Below are 16,631 nucleotides of genomic sequence, written 5' to 3'. Positions count from 1 at the left end.
AAAAAAGGGCTGGGATTTAATAAAATTAACCATTCCTCCTGTTTCACTGAGGATGTTCTTATATGACATTAATTTCCTTCAAGTATAATGAGGAATACAATGTATACCAGTACAGTTTGGCATCTCTGCCTTGCTTCATGATTTGGCACCAAGAGTTTCATCACTGTTTTTGGATCATTGGTGCAAATATAGTATTATCATGGAAATGGGGTTGACCTCATGGACCATCAGGTGTCCACTGGCAGCATGCTGAGAGCCACTGGGCAGAGGGAATGCTTGCTTTGTAAATGAGGAAATAGTGACTGTAAGTGAAATCAACAGCCTGAGATTCAACTACACTCCCTTCCCAATATAACTAAATAATACATGAGCATCTGAGGTCACTGGGAATGCTTTCAGCCATCAGCTCAGGATAGAGGCTACCATCTTTATTATTCATTCTTCTCCCTGGACTCCAGAACAGACCAGTCAACAATGTTCCGGCTCTTTCACATTCTTTCCTTTCTATAGCAATGCTGCCAAATGAATCCTATGTTATATCCTGCCTCATGCAATGTGCTACTGATCAAGCTTCCAATCTCTTTATTTCTCCCGGTTCCAATTCAGTAACAACAGCAAACATAATTTCAATCATGTTACATCCTGCTCAAAACTTCAATGGCTCCACATTGTAACAGGAATTATAAGTCAGTTGAATATAAGTGGATAAAATGAATATTAAATCTGTCTGGCTAATTGGGAAAGGAGAAAAATATGTCATCACTACTTTATAACTATCTTCTCGACTGGTAACTGCAGTGGGAGAGACCATACAGTTGGACCACTATCACAGATAACTACCAGTTTGAAATATTTGTTGTAGACCAGGAGGTTTCTAGTCCCATGACCATTTCTTCTGGAAGTTCTTCCACTGACCTAAACCTAGATTTAATCATCACTCATAGGACTTTGTTGTAAATAAAAATAGCTTTTTCTAAAAACAGGTCTAGGGTCCCTGTTCTGTAAGATAAAGTCTAAAACATACAGTTTTTAAAAGTTCTCCACTAAGCCCCAATCCATCTGCTACTATCATCCAAGAACACTAACCCGAGAACTTCACTATATGCGTTTTGATGACTACATTAGTGCTGTTCCCCATGACTAGCACTACATTCTTCCTACTTTGCATCTCACTCACCAAGAACCAGCTAAGCCCCAGCCTGTCCTAACGTGACAACCTGCAAGGATCACTATTTTTCCTCTGTGATTACACATCACTTACTAGTGTATTATCACTTATTTGGTGCAAGATGATGTATTCACATTAAATTGTCATCTCGGCCACCAAGTAACAACTTGAGGGAAGAATTAGGAACTACATTAGTGTGCTTGTTTGATCTGCCATTGTGTCTATGTACAAGATAGGTTTTTAAAAATATTTATCTATTTATTTGAAAAGCAGAGTGAGAGAGAGGAAGAGAGATCTTCTGTCTGCTGGTTTGCTCCACAAATGGCCACAACAGCCACAGCTGGGCAAGGCCAAAGCCAGGAGCCAGGAACTCCATCCGGTATCCCATGTGGGTGGTAAGGACCCAAGTATGTGGGCCAGCATCCACTGCCTTCCGGGCACATTAGAAGGAAGCCCCAGGACTGATCTCAGAGAAAAGCTCTTAATCCCTAACAAAACCTTATCTGCACTTACCATTTTCAAACAAGCAAAAAAAGCAGGAAGCCATAGGACTCTGATATGGGATGCTAGCTTTGCTAATGGTGGCTTGACCTGCCACACCACAATGCCAGCCCCAAGATATTCTTTTCAACAGAAGAAAGGTATGCTTACTTAGTTGTAAAATAGAATCACAGAGGAACACAGAGGTTGATGAGTAGCCTCATAGGGCACACATGGATGGCTACACATTCAAAATCTGTGCTCTGCCTTTCAAAATGCAGGCCTTGGGAGATAGCTACCCAGCCAGGGACTATAGACTTCATGTTTTCTGATTTTTTTTCTTACCCTGTGTCACACAGTTTTCACATATTATTTTTACTTCCAAATTACCCCTGTGATATTTAAGCAATTCATCCACAAAGATTGCTCTCAGAGAAATGCTCTTAAACTCCAACAAAACCTTATCTGCACTTACCATTTACAATCATTTTCAAACAAGCAGAACATGGTTTTCTGGAAAAATAAAGATCACAGTTTTTCAGCCTTGACCCATGTTTAATAAGAGCAATTTGCCCAGCATGTAAATCTTCACTAGAACAGTGGAGACCAACAATTTTCATGTTTTTCACTACCACAAGACCAGTTCTCTTCACCTGCATCAAGATATAAGATAATAATTTATTAGTTATAACATCTAATGATACCATGAATTGCACTCAATTTATTAATAAAATGAAAGTTCTTTATCTGAACACATTTTGTGCAAAATTAACAAATTTCTCCATTAGGCATAAAATTTCTGAAAGTTCAGTGTTGACTTTGGATCAGAAGTTTTCTAAACCAAGGCTCTTACTAACCAAACAATTAAGCATGAAATTATCAAAAACTTATTCTAGCAAGAAATGAATACTTTTAACCTATTAAAGGGCAAAAACCAAATCAAGTTGCTTTCTTATGGCATCTAATCTAAGATTATATAATATTAAGCTTCAGGATGGTAAAAATGAAAAATCTGGAAAATCCTCTGATTTTAAATATGGATAAATTCAGAGAATTTACATGACTTTCTAAAAGACTCACAATGGTAAAAGGCAGCACTAAAGTAGACATCATATTAACCTAAAGTATTTAAATACTGACTAAAATAAAGATAGTTCTCACGTGTTTGGTACTATGGTAAAGCTGCCATTTAGGATGCCTATCTCCCATTCGGAGTACCTGGTGTGAGTCCTGGCTACTCCGCTTCTGATCCAGCTTCCTACCAATATGCACCCTGGGAGGTAGGAGGTGATGGCCCAAATACTTGGATATCTGCCACCGATGTGGGAGACCAGATGGAATTCCAGGTTCCTGGCTTCACCCTGGTCTCAGCCCTGGCTGTCGCAGGCATTTTTTGGGAATGAATCAGTGGACGGAAGATCTCTACCTCTTTGCCTTTCAAATAAAATGAAATAAAAAATTTTTAATAAAAAAAATTCTCAGTTTCTTTCTAAATACCAGCTGCACTAGTTCTTAGCACTGTGGCAGTTTACCCTGATGTGGTTTGAGTTCATATACTACAAATATTTGGATAAATTGTAACAACAAAAAAAGGGAAGACATACCTTTAGGTGTCAAAAGGGAAGAGAGGACTCAAAGCCAGAGCAGTGAGCTTGACTCTGTTTAGTGGAATTCTTCAAAGGGGACTGGGCCGACTCTCAGTTAAGTCCTGAGGCAGGGGACTGGCTGGGGTTCTAGAGTTCTAATGGACCTCTTTGAAGGAAGTTTTCTGTTATTTGAGCCTAAAGTGTGCCAACTTATACAAAATAGTCCATGCTATTTTCCTGACCAAAGACTCCAAGTAAGGAATGTAGACCTGATCCTTGGATCCAGGACCGATTGATACAACAATGACTGGCACCTGGGCTGAGGATGGGTTAGCCCTTAGTCCTCAACCCCTCCAAAGGGATTTTACCCTATATCAGTCCTGCAACAGAACACATCTGAAGTCATTTTAATGGTCAGACCAAAGCTCTCTTAACTAAAGTAGTCAAGTTTCAGTTCCAGTTATGAATATGAAGAAGGATACTTTGTTAAATGCCTAAAAACAAAAAATAGAGATTTCATGGAATTCCCTTTCTGAGTCAAGCAACCATTTCCTAGCTATTAGGACATTTAAGTGGAATACAAAAATCTTTCCTTTATAAAGTATAAGAACATCGATTTTAGAGTTTTATGTCCCTCAAATACAAAGTACAGGTTACCTACTTCTAGTTTTCCAGCAAGTTTGTTTAAAACAAAAATAGGCATCCCCATTAAGTTGGTAGGTACCAATGCCATCTTACTAGTTAAAGTGATCAGTTTAAGTTCATAATTGATCATAAAGATAGGACTAAGTGTCAAAGGGATTACATTAATAAGACCAGTGTCTGCTAATAATAATTGATAGAATTAAAAAGGAGAGAACGATCCAACATGGGAAGTGGGATACACATCAGACTCATAGAATGGCTAAGGCCCTAAACAGCACTCTGGCCTCAGAATCAGCCCTTAGGGCATTCATATCTGGCTAAAAACCTCATGAGGGTTTCTCAGGCATGGAAAGCCAAGGCACTGTGGCAAAAAATGACCTAAATGAAAGATCTCTGTGAGTGAGATCCCAGTGGAAAGAACGGGCCATCAAAGAAGGAGGTACCTTTCTCTGGAAGAGAGAACTTCTACTTTGATTATGGCCTTGTCTAAATAAGGTCAGAGTCTATGAACTCAAGAGGCTTCTATAGCCTTGCAGTTCATGACATGGGCCTCAGGTGATTACTGACGTCATTATAAGAGTGTCAACTGTTAAATCAACAATGGGAGTCACTGTGCACTTATTCCTCATGTAGGATCTCTGTCCTTAATGTGTTGTACTATGCGAATTAATGGGAAAACCAGGATTCAAACAGTACTTTATACTTTGTGTGTCTGTGTGGGTGCAAACTATTGAAATCTTTACTTAGTATATACTAAGTTGATCTTCTGTATATAAAGATAATTGAAAATGAAACTTAATGAAGAATGGGATGGGAGAGGGAGTAGGAGATGGGATGGTTTGCGGGTGGGAGGGTGGTTTATGGGGGGGAAAAACTGCTATAGTCCAAAAGTTGTACTTTTGAAATTTATATTTATTAAATAAAAGTTTTCTAAAAAAAAATAAAAATAGGCATCTTAGAAATTAACCAATGATACCTTATAAGATTTGGCACTACAGCTTGTGTTGTTAAGCTGATTCAACGAAACCACTGGGCTGCAACTGGATAATTTTAGCTTTAGATTTTCTAACTAGTTAAGCAGGTAGAAATAAAGCCAGAAACCTTATCCAAAAATGACTTTTAAAAATACTGTTCCTAGGCTGGCGCCGCAGCTCACTAGGCTAATCCTCCACTTTGCGGTGCCGGCACACCGGGTTCTAGTCCCGGTCGGGGCACCAATTCTGTCCCGGTTGCCCCTCTTCCAGGCCAGCTCTCTGCTGTGGCCAGAGAGTGCAGTGGAGGATGGCCCAAGTGCTTGGGCCCTGTACCCCATGGGAGACCAGGATAAGCACCTGGCTCCTGCCATCGGATCAGCGCGGTGCGCCGGCTGCAGCAGCCATTGGAGGGTGAACCAACAGCAAAAGGAAGACCTTTCTCTCTGTCTCTCTCTCACTGTCCACTCTGCCTGTCAAAAAAATAAAATAATAAAAAAAAAATACTGTTCCTAAGAAATGGAAAGCACACTTACCAAGTTATTTTTTATCAGAAAAATCTTACAGGTCAAATTTATTACTTTTTTTTGCCTAGGTTCCTTATACTTCAGAAACTTTTTTTTTTTTTCATTTTACTTCCAACTAAAGATTTTTACATCTCAAACTTAACAAAACAAAACAAAGAAAAGCCTAAGTTGCATTTCATTTTGGTACTTCCACTTACTGTACTTCCCAGAAGATTAAATCTTTTTTGAACCACTTTTCTGGATCTTAATTTTGCTTCGCTTCCCTAACATCTTGGCAAGTTGCTTAAGTAATTCTTGTCACAGGGTTTTACATTACAACATGGGCAAAAAAAGACAGCCTGTTTTGAATAAGACCTAGTATATTTACTTAAACGGTGACTCACCGTTTTCTTCATGTGTCTATCCTATGATGAACACGTTCAAATAGTCTGAAAACAAGTGTATTTCTATATTCTTATTGGGTCTCTTAGAACTAATCAGGAAATCTCCAAGAATGTATGTCACTCAGAATCATCAAGGTAAAACTTTTGAAAATACACCTGTTTGGTCTCCACTCCATACCCAGTGAGTCAGAATCTCTGAAAAACTCAAAAAATTAAAGTAACAAGAAAATGCAATGCAATATTATAAAAAAACCTAAAGTTCTTCTTTGAGCTCTAGGCTTTGATTTTACCCCACCTACTAGTTAATAGGCCAACCTGTTACTGTTTCATGAATGCTAGCTAAAGGTATGAAACTTCCGGGTCATAGACAAAGGACTTTATTATTCAGAGCACAGCAAGCAGTAGGGCATCATGCCTGCGATGGGTCCCTTCCCCTCAAGTCCCCCAGGAAGTAATGCAGATGGGCCCAGAAGGTTGTGTTACAGCAGAGAACACCGAGCTTTGGGATCCTCCTGTTCCATAACAAAGAATAAGCCAATCTGCTCTTCATCCCAGAGAAGACACTATCGCAGCCCTCAACTCTCCAGGTTGCTCACTGCAAACACAATGAGAAACGGCCCTAGTGAAGAGTAGCTAGACTTGCATATTTGGGATAACCTGCAAGATGTGTGCACGCATGTGGGAGAATCACGGAAGACTGATTCTCAAACATGTCTAGATAAACTAATATTAGGAGTCAAGAGTTAAATTTGAAAATGATTTTTTCAAAAAGCTAGGAGCATATCACAATAACTGCATTTTTTGGTTATTTTAATATTTATAGCAGAGATACACAATCTTGTAAACATGTAGATTTTTAGAAGACTATGTAAAAAACTCCCTTGGAAGTGGGAATAGAGAACTTGAGTACAGGAAGGTTTTTTTCCCTACTTTATACCATCTCCTTTCTTTAGTAACTATGGACCTAAGTATTTTTTTTTTTAAGATTTGCTTATTTATTTGAAAGGGGGAGTTACAGAGAGTTAGAGGCAGAGACAGGAGAGAGAAGTCTTCTATCCACTGGTTCACTCTCCAAATGGCCACAACGGCTGGAGCTGAGGTGATTTGAAGTCAGGAGCTAGGAGATTCTTCTGGGTTTCCCATGTGGGTGCAGGGGTCCAAGTGCTTGGGCCATTTTCTACTGTTTCCCCAGGCCACAGCAGAGATCTGGATTGGAAGTAGAACAGCCAGGACTTGAACCAGCGCCCATATGGGATGACGACATTGCAGGTGGGAGGCTTAACCTGCTACACCATAGCACCAGCTCCCTAAGTATTTTTTAATCATAAAAACTCTCCTGTTTTGGGAACAGGCATTCTGGTATAGCGGGTAAAGTCATTGCCTGCGATGCCAGCATCCCATAAGGGTGCCAGTTCAAGTTCAGCTGTTCTACTTCTGATCCAGCTTTCTGCTAATGGCTTGGGAAAAGCAGCAGAAGATGGTTCAAGTGCTTGGGCCTCTGGACCCATGTGGGAGACCTGGAAGAAGTTCCTGGCTCCCAGCTTCAGCCTGGCTCCACCTTGGCCTTTGCGGCCACTTGGGGAGTGAACCAGTGAATGAAAGACTTCTCTGTATCCCTCTCCCTCTCTCTTTCTCTGTCTCTCCCTCTGTAACACTTTCACATAAATAAATAAATAAATATTTTTTTAAAAATTCACCTGTTTTTGGTCAGTAGATACTCTGGCTGTATCTTCATTATCTCCTCTGGATCCAAGCTTTTCCTCTTCAGTCTTCTAATTAAAATCAGATTAAGGCAAAAAGTATTAGTACATATGACATAAAATTAGTTGAATAGTGCCATGTTTAAAGGCTGGTTTCTTTGGCTTTGGACAGTTCTTTCCTTTGCCTTGTTAAAAGTCTGCATTGACTTCCTACTTTGCTCAGGATCAAGTTCAGACCACCCACTGTAGTAATACAGGACTTTATAATCTGGCCCCCATGTCATTTCCCAAAACATTGAAGGGTTGGCAGTTGTGATCAGAAAATGAAATTCTGTAGTTTAAAATTACAGAATTGTGGCAGTTTTGAGCAATGGAAAAACATAGAGTGTGACCAAGACTAAGAAGAAATAAAGAGGAAAAAGGTAGATTAATTAGAATTGAGAAGATAAGGAACTATGTGGCAAAGGTATTGCACATGAGTTGTGGTAGGCAGCACAATGGCTTCCCAGTTCCTGAAGCCAGTGACTATGTATGTCACAAAGCAAGGGGAAATTAAAGTGATGGATGGAATTAAGGCTGCTAATTATCTGTTTTAAGATGGGGAGACTGTCCTGGATTATCTGGTGAGCCCCCAGTTATCACAAGGGTCATGATAAGTGGAAAAAGGAGGTAGAGAATCAGAGAGACGCATCATGAAAAAGACTCCACTGGCCATTTCTAGCTTTGAAGATAGAAGGATATAGGCAGTCTCCAGAAGCTGGAAAAGGTTAAGGAAATGGATTCTCTCCTAGGACCTCCCAGAAGAACTCAGCCCTACAGATAATTTAATTTTAGTCCAGTGAAACTTCCAGAACTGTACAATAAATTTGTGTTGTTTTAAGCCACCAACTTCATGGTAATTTGCTACAGCAGCAATAGAAAACCAACATAAGGGGGCTGGTGCTGTGGCATAGTGGGCTGGGCCTCCACCTGTGGCACCAGCATCCCATTTAGGTGCCAGTTCGTGTCCTGGCTGCTCCTCTTTCAATCCAGCTCTCTTCTATTGGCCTGGGAAAGCAGTAGAAGGTGGCCCAAGTGCTTGGGCCCCTGCACCCACTGAGAAACCTGGAAGAAGCTCCTGACTCCTGGCTTTGAATCAGCCCAGCTCTGGCCACTGCAGCCATTTGGGGAGTGAACCAGGAGATAGAAGCTCTCCCCCATCCCCAGCCTCTGCCTCTCAAATAAATAAATAAATCTTTTTTTCCCCCCCTAGGACTTCTGGCCTTGTTTTTTTTTTTTTTAACTTTTATTTAATAAATATAAATTCCCAAAGTACAGTTTATGGATTACAATGGCTTCCCCCCCCCCCATAATTTCGCTCCCACCTGCAACCCTCCCATCTCCTGCTCCCTCTCCCATTCCATTCGCATCAAGATTTTCAATTATCTTTATATACAGAAGATCAATTTAGTATAAATTAAGTAAAGATTTCAACAGTTTGCACCCACACAGAAACACAAAGTGAAAAATACTGTTTGAATACTAGTTATAGCATTAATTCACATTGTACAACACATTAAGGACAGAGATCCTACATGAGGAATAAGTGCACAGTGACTCCTGTTGTTGACTTAACAAATTGACACTATTGTTTATGGCATCAGTAATCCCCCTAGGCTCTTGTAATGAGTTGCCAAGGCTATGGAAGCCTTTTGAGTTCGCTGACTCCGATCTTATTTAGAAAAGGTCATAGCAAAGTGGAAGTTCTTTCCTCCCTTCAGAGAAAGGTACCTCCTTCTTTGATGGCCCGTTCTTTCCACACTGGGATCTCACTCGCAGAGATCTTTCATTTAGGTTTTTTTTTTTTTTTTTTTTTTTTTTTTTTTGCCAGAGTGTCTTGGCTTTCCATGCCTGAAATACTCTCATGGGCTCTTCAGCCAGATCCGCATGCCTTAAGGGCTGATTCTGAGGCCAGAGTGCTGTTTAGGGCATTTGCCATTCTATGAGTCTGCTGTGTATCCCGCTTCCCATGTTGGAGCGTTCTCTCCTTCTTAATTCTATCAGTTAGTATTAGCAGACACTAGTCTTGTTTATGTGATCCCTTTGACTCTTAGACCTATCATTATGGTCAATTGTGAACTGAAATTGATCACTTGGACTAGTGAGCTTGGACTAGTGAGATGGCATTGGTACATGCCACCTTGATGGGATTGAATTGGAATCCTCTGGCACGTTTCTAACTCTCCCATTTGGGGCAAGTCAGCTTGAGCATGTCCCAAATTGTACATCTCCTCCCTCTCTTATTCCCACTCTTATATTTAGCAGAGATCACTTTTCAGTTAAATTTTCAGTTAAATTTCTAAGATCTAGAAAAACAAATAAATAAATCTTAAAAAAAAAATGGAGGCTGGGCTGCTGAGTCAGGTACTGAAGCCAGTTTTGGATCTGATAACAAGATATCTCAAGACATAGTGCAGTTCCTTGTGAAGTTGCTTGATGGCTTGGCTTTATTGTGAGAAGGAGATAGCAGAATGTTTTGTAGAATTAAGTAGCTATAAAATGTTATTTGGCTGAGATGTGAAAGAGGCACAGTATTGTGCTAAGAAATTCCAGTGTTTCATTAGTCAGGATGTAGCCCACTCAGCCTAGAGCCATGCTTAGGGTGCCCTTAGTTATTCATACCCTTTGCATTCTGGTAAAATAAATTCAAACTTCTTCTATGAGGAGGGCCAGATAACTTTCCAAGTGCAGGTGGCTTTCTCAAGGTCAGTTTCTGGAATTCACAAAGCAAGCATTGTTTATTTGTTAGAACAGACATTTTAGTTAGTCACCGGCTCAGGAGTTTGCTTCTGTTAATCAGAATATGAAAAGAAAGCTGTATTTGGTACAATTACAGGTTGTCAGCTACTTGTATATCTAACGTCAATGAAGCAGAACTAATGATTTCATTTATTCTGATGGCACTGCTATTGTAAGGAAGCAAAATCCATATTGGAATGGAGGAAGGATGCAAAATGAAAGAGCATATTGTACTACACTTTCATAATGTTTTTTGCACAAACATGATTTTCTTTTTCATTATGCATCTCTCTGATTCTCTGCCTCCTTTTTACACTTATTTTTTTTAAATAAGACAATTTAAAAATAAATAAATAAGAGACAGAGAGAAAGGTTTTCCTTTTCCCGTTGGTTCACCCCCCAATGGCTGCTGCGGCCAGCGCGCTGCAGCCAGCGCACCAGGCTGATCCGAAGCCAGGAGCCAGGTGCTTCTCCTGGTCTCCCATGCGGGTGCAGGGCCCGAGCACTTGGGCCATCCTCCACTGCATCCCGGGCCATAGCAGAGAGCTGGCCTGAAAGAGGGGCAACCGGGACAGAATCCAGCGCCCCAACAGGGACTAGAACCCGGTGTGCTGGCACCACAGGTGGAGGATTAGCCTATTGAGCCGCGGCACCGGCCTCCTTTTTCCACTTATCATGACCCTTGTGATAACTGGGGGCTCACCAGATAATCCAGGACAGTCTCCCCATCTTAAAACAGATAATTAGCAGCCTTAATTCCATCCATCACTTTAATTTCCCCTTGCTTTGTGACATAGTCACTGGCTTCAGGGACTGGGAAGCCATTGTGCTGCCTACCACAACTCATGTGCGATACCTTTGCCACATAGTTCCTTATCTTCTCAATTCTAATTAATCTACCTTTTTCCTCTTTATTTCTTCTTAGTTTTGGCCACACTCTATGTTTTTGCATTGCTCAAAACTGCCAGGGGCTTCTCCTGTGTCTCCAGATAGGTGCAGAGGCCCAAGCACTTGGGCCCTCTTCTACTGCTTACCCGGGCCACAGCAGAGAGGGGGATTGGAAGTGAAGCAGGCGGATCTTGAATCAGCACCCATATGATATGCTGACACTGCAGGCAGCAGCTTTACTGGAACGCCACAGCGCTGGCTCCCTAACCTCACTTTTGCACTTCTTAAAAGCCCCAGATCATCTTCACTAAGCAGGACAGTAGTTCTTGAGACCCCAAGGTCTGCTACTGTCCTAATCTATCAATACATTAAACTTTCTCTTTCCTTTATCCTCAAACTTTGCATTTCTTTCTTTCTTTCTTTCTTTTTTTTTTTTTTTTTGACAGGCAGAGTGGACAGTGAGAGAGAGAGAGAGAGAGAGAGAGACAGAGAGAAAGGTCTTCCTTTGCCATTGGTTCACCCTCCAACGGCTGTCACGGCCGGCACGCTGCGGCTGGCGCACTGCGCTGATCCGATGGCAGGAGCCAGGTGCTTCTCCTGGTCTCCCATTAGATGCAGGGCCCAAGCACTTGGGCCATCCTCCACCGCACTCCCAGGCCATAGCAGAGAGCTGACCTGGAAGAGGGGCAACCGGGACAGAATCCGGCGCCCTGACCAGGACTAGAACCCGGGGTGCCGGCACCGCAAGGCAGAGGATTAGCCTGTTGAGCCACAGCGCCGGCCTGCATTTCTTATTTTGATTCAGCACTAGGGATAGGGACCAAGCTTTCGGTTACAAACCTACAAATAATTATGTTCTAAATATTTCATAAACTTTTTTTTTTTTTTTTTTGGACAGGCAGAGTGGATAGTGAGAGAGAGAGACAGAGAGAAAGGTCTTCCTTTTTGCCGTTGGTTCACCCTCCAATGGCCGCTGCGGCCGGCGCATTGTGCTGATCTGATGGCAGGAGCCAGGTGCTTCTCCTGGTCTCTCATGCGGGTGCAGGGCCCAAGGACTGGGCCATCCTCCACTGGCTTCCCGGGCCATAGCAGAGAGCTGGCCTGGAAGAGGGGCAACCGGGATAGAATCCGGCGCCCCGACCGGGACTAGAACCCGGTGTGCTGGCGCCACAAGGTGGAGGATTAGCCTGTTAAGCCACGGCGCCGGCCTCATAAACATTTTTTAATTTAAAACACATTTCCTTATAGAAACAATGTTTAAAATGATAGTCAAGCTCCAACACTAACATATGAAACCTATTTAACTCATAAGATCGCTGCTAATGTAATATTAAGGTACCCTCTGCCTAGGTGCCACTGAGTCCTTAAGCCTGCAAGTACAGACAAGACATGGAGGTCTACCCCAAACCATGGTTTGACAACTACAATCCAACCAGACATGGGTGTGGGAACAAAACTGAGAAAACACTAATATAGTGAACAATATCAGAATAAGCTTTAAGATTAGGTATAAACATGACAACCTTTCATATGTCCAAGTCAAAAATATTTCCTGGTCAGCTGGCATTCCTAAAACGTGGATTTTCTTTGTTTCCATATCCTTTGTACTCATTTCTATGTCTGTTTTTACTTTCCATTTAAAAGTCTTAAATAGAAATGGATATGTGTCAGATTTCTAAATAAGATTTTAAATAAACAGTAGCAGTTTAAGATGCTTGTGTCCTATATCAGAGTGCCTGGATTCCACTCCCGGCTCCAGTTCCTGATTCCAGTTTTCCGCCAATGCAGACCCTGAGAGCAGTGGTGATGGCTCAGTAACTGGATTCCTTCCACCCACCCATGTGGGAGAGATCTGGATTGTGTTTCTGGCTCCTGGATTCAATCTCAGCCAGGCCCTGGCAGGCCACTGCAGATACAGGGAAGGGAACCAGCAGATCAACACTCTGTCTCTTAAACAGATTACAAGTAAAATATTTAAAACAAAAGACTTATTTTTAATAAACTATAAAAACAGATCTGCTTTATTGACATTCAATATTTAAGCAGTTGATAATCTAAAAATAATCATATTCTAAATGTATTACAAATTTTTCTTGGGAATGTAAAACAAATTTGTTTATATAAATAATAATAAAAATGGCAAAGATAGGAGCCAATGTTGTAGTGTAGTGGGTAAAGAGCCACCTGCAATGCCAGCATCCTACATGTGCACTGGTTCAAGTCTTGGCTGCTCCACTTCCAATCTGGCTCTCTGCTAATAGCCTGGGAAGGCAGCTGAAGATGGCCCACATAAGAGACATGGATGAAGCTCCTGGCTTCTTGCTTCAGTCTGGCACAGTGCTGGCTGTTGTGGCCACTTGGGGAGTGAACCAGCAAAGAGAAGATCTCCCTCTCTCTGTCTATCCCTCTCTCTATGTAACTCTAGAATTTTAAACAAAATAAATCTTTAAAAAATAAATTAAGTAAACAAATGAATAATGGCAAAGTTAAAGGAACAAGATATCAAGAAAAGAGTCACTGACTCAAGGGAAAACAAGGAGTTATAAACCTGATCATTTGTTAAACAAGACACAAAGCTGTATAAAATCTTGTACTAATGTGGTTTCATAATGCTGAAATTTACTTAGCACTATTTTAATCAAAGAGCTAACTGAAAGCCTAATGAGCTATTTTTCCTGATTTCTTAATAAAGTATAAATAAACAGTAGGGCATATGTTTTTTGTGAACAAATGTCAGTAATTAGTTGGCCAATGACTTTCTACTAAAAAGTTACATTTGTAATTATTTACAGACTAAATATAACTTGTGCCTGTCAAAAAAGTACTTAATTCCAGCATATAATATACTTTTTGGGGTGTGTGTGTTTATGTGTATAAACAATTAAAATGAGATCAATCTGAATATTTTAAAAAATGAAGAGGGGCCAGAGCTGTGTTGTAGCGGGTTAAGCCACCATCTACAACGCCAGCATCCCATATGGGTGCTGGTTCATGTCCTGGCGGTTCCACTTCTGATTCAGCTCCCTGTTTATGCTCCTGGGAAAGCAGCAGAGGTTGGCTCAAGTCCTTGGGCCCTTCCACTCACCCTGGAGACCCAGAAGAAGCTCCTGACTGCTGGCTTTGGCCTGACCCAGGCCTGGAGGTTGTAGCCATTTGTGGGGTGAAACAACAGATGGAAAATCTCTCCCTCTCTCTCCCTGTAACTCTGCCTTTCAAATAAATATAAAATCTTAATAAAAAAGTTCTTCAGATTAGTATTCAATCTCTAACAAGTCCAGCTTTAAAAAAATGTACTTTTTAAAGTCTTAAATTTCTTTTAAAAATTTTATTTGTTTGAAGGGAGAGTGACAGTGAGGGAGAGACAACAGAGATCTTCCATCCACTGGTTCAGTCCCCAAATGACTATAACAGCCAGGGCTGGGCCAGACCAAAGCTAGGAGCCAGAAAGTGGGTAGCAGGGACCCAAACACCTGGGCCATCTTCTGCTGCTTTCCCAGTGTATTAGCAGGGAGCTGGATCAGAAGTAGAACAGCCAGGACACAAACTAGCGCTCATATGGGATGCTAGCATAGAAGGCAGCAGTCTGACCAACTGTGTCACAATGCTAGTCCATGTAGTTTCTAAGTACCTGCTTCTAATTTGACTAAGCCAAATTTTATATGCAAAAAAAAAAAAACCTTCCAACACCTTGGAAATCTTCCACTTTTGTAAAAGAATACTAAGCTATTACCAAGTAGAAACAATAAATGAACTTTAAAACTTCATGATGAAAATGAAGAGCTTTCTCAAAGCCATTAATAAAACAAACTTGGAGCCAGGATGGGGATAGAGAGACAATGAGAAATATAGAATAAGAATGTATAACATGTTTAATAGATTTTACTATTTATAAAATATTTAACAGAATAATTGGAGAAGAAAACTGCTCCAAGAAATATCATGAATAGTAGATTCTACTACTTCTTATAAAAATTCCTTAATACAGTGCTGATACTGACAAGATAAAAACGAAACTCCTTTGCAAGGCATAAGCTGTTTTTTTAATTAAATGATTCCTGTGTAGCCAGCACTGTGGTATAGCAGGTAAAGCTACTACTTGCGATGCTGGCATCCCAAATGGGCACTAGTTTGTGTCTGCGCTGCTCCACTTACCATCCGGCTCTCTGCTATGGCCTGGGAAAGCAGTAGAAGATGGCCCAAGTCCTTGGGCCCCTGCACCCTCGTGGGAGACCTGGAAGAAGCTCCTGGCTTTGGATTGCCCCAGCTCCAGCTGTGGAGGCTAATTGGAGAGTAAACTAGAGGATGGAAGATCTTTCTTTCTCTGTCTTTCCTTCTAACTATGAGGAAGGAAGGAAGGAAGGAAGGAAGGAAGGAAGGAAGGAAGGGAGGGGAGAGAGAAAAGAAAGAAATGATTCCTGTCTACCTCTCTGAATTATTTCCAGTTTCCTCCATCCCAAGTTCACCCTCAGATGAGGTTCAAAATTTCTCTCATTCCTCTAAGCTTTTCTATATGGAGTCCCATGGCTTGGGCAAATATCCCCTGATCCTTCACATTTCAGTACAAATATTTTCTCCCCATGTATCTTTCCTTCACATCTCCTTATAGAGCTTGGCCCTTAATCTTGGCAGCATCTCTGCTTACACTCTCTGTTCTTGGGGCTACCATCTAATTCTATCTTAATTGTTTAAATGTGTAGCTTTTTTTCCAATTAGAAAATAAAGACCATGGGCCGGCACCACGGCACAGTAGGTTAATCCTCCACCTGCAGCGCCGGCATCCCATATGGGCGCCGCTTCTAGTCCTGGCTGCTCCTTTTCTCATCCAGCTCTCTGCTGTGGCCTGGGAGGGCAGTGGAGGATGACCCAGGTCCTTGGGCCCCTGAACCCACATGGGAGACCGGGAAGAAGCACCTGGCTCCTGGCTTCGGATCAGCACAGCTCCGGCCGTTGCAGTCTATTGGGGAGTGAACCAATGGAAGGAAGTTCTTTCTCTCTGTCTCTCCCTCTCACTGTCTGTAACTCTCTCTCTCTCAAATAAATAAATAAAATCTTTGAAAAAAGAAAAGACCAGATCTTTGCTTCTTTGTATCGCTGGTGCCAAGCACACAACTTCAGCCTCTGCAAAGGAGGCATCCAACATAAAAAATAAAAATAGCGTGGTCATGAATGGCCTCCTAAAAGTATTACGGAAATTTAAGGATTTATAATCTTTCTGTGAAAAATCCAGAGCAACTTTTTAGCTGAACTACTGGCAAAGTAGAAATCATGAATCCCAAACATCTGCAGAATACAATCATAATTTTATAACAGAAAAAAAAGTTATACTTAACATAAGATTGGAAGTATCAAAATACTAACAGTGATGCTAAAATGGTGAGGAGCAATGGGTAATTTCCCTCCCACTTTTTGCCTGGCTTAAAAAAGATCTTAAATGCTTAACCTAAAACTATTTTCTGTTACTGTGACCTTAGCCCCCTATAAAAATTAACACTCTAAACTTCCAAA

The 16,631-nt window shown here is 41.3% G+C and overlaps 1 protein-coding gene across 4 annotated transcripts in view; it reads right to left on the bottom strand.

The window, feature by feature from the left end:
- The window catches only part of CDADC1 (cytidine and dCMP deaminase domain containing 1), a 52,453-nt gene that overhangs the window by 33,826 nt on the left and 1,996 nt on the right, over positions 1–16,631 (bottom strand). The window contains exons 2-4 of one of the 4 annotated variants that reach the window (XM_062194212.1): positions 7,458–7,532; positions 5,761–5,955; positions 2,124–2,301 (exon numbers count right to left, since the gene is read on the bottom strand). In XM_062194212.1, coding sequence (XP_062050196.1) covers positions 2,124–2,301; positions 5,761–5,772 — 190 coding nt within the window. In that variant the 5' untranslated portion in view covers positions 5,773–5,955; positions 7,458–7,532. Of the gene's footprint in view, positions 1–2,123; positions 2,302–2,866; positions 3,083–5,760; positions 5,956–7,457; positions 7,533–16,631 lie in introns of those variants that run through there. The other 3 variants (XM_062194213.1, XM_062194211.1, XM_062194210.1) reach the window with 3 other exon arrangements.

This window comes from Lepus europaeus, chromosome 6 (genome assembly GCF_033115175.1).
Source record: "Lepus europaeus isolate LE1 chromosome 6, mLepTim1.pri, whole genome shotgun sequence".
NCBI classification, from domain to species: domain Eukaryota; kingdom Metazoa; phylum Chordata; class Mammalia; order Lagomorpha; family Leporidae; genus Lepus; species Lepus europaeus.
This window is presented reverse-complemented; position numbering and strand designations above follow the sequence as displayed.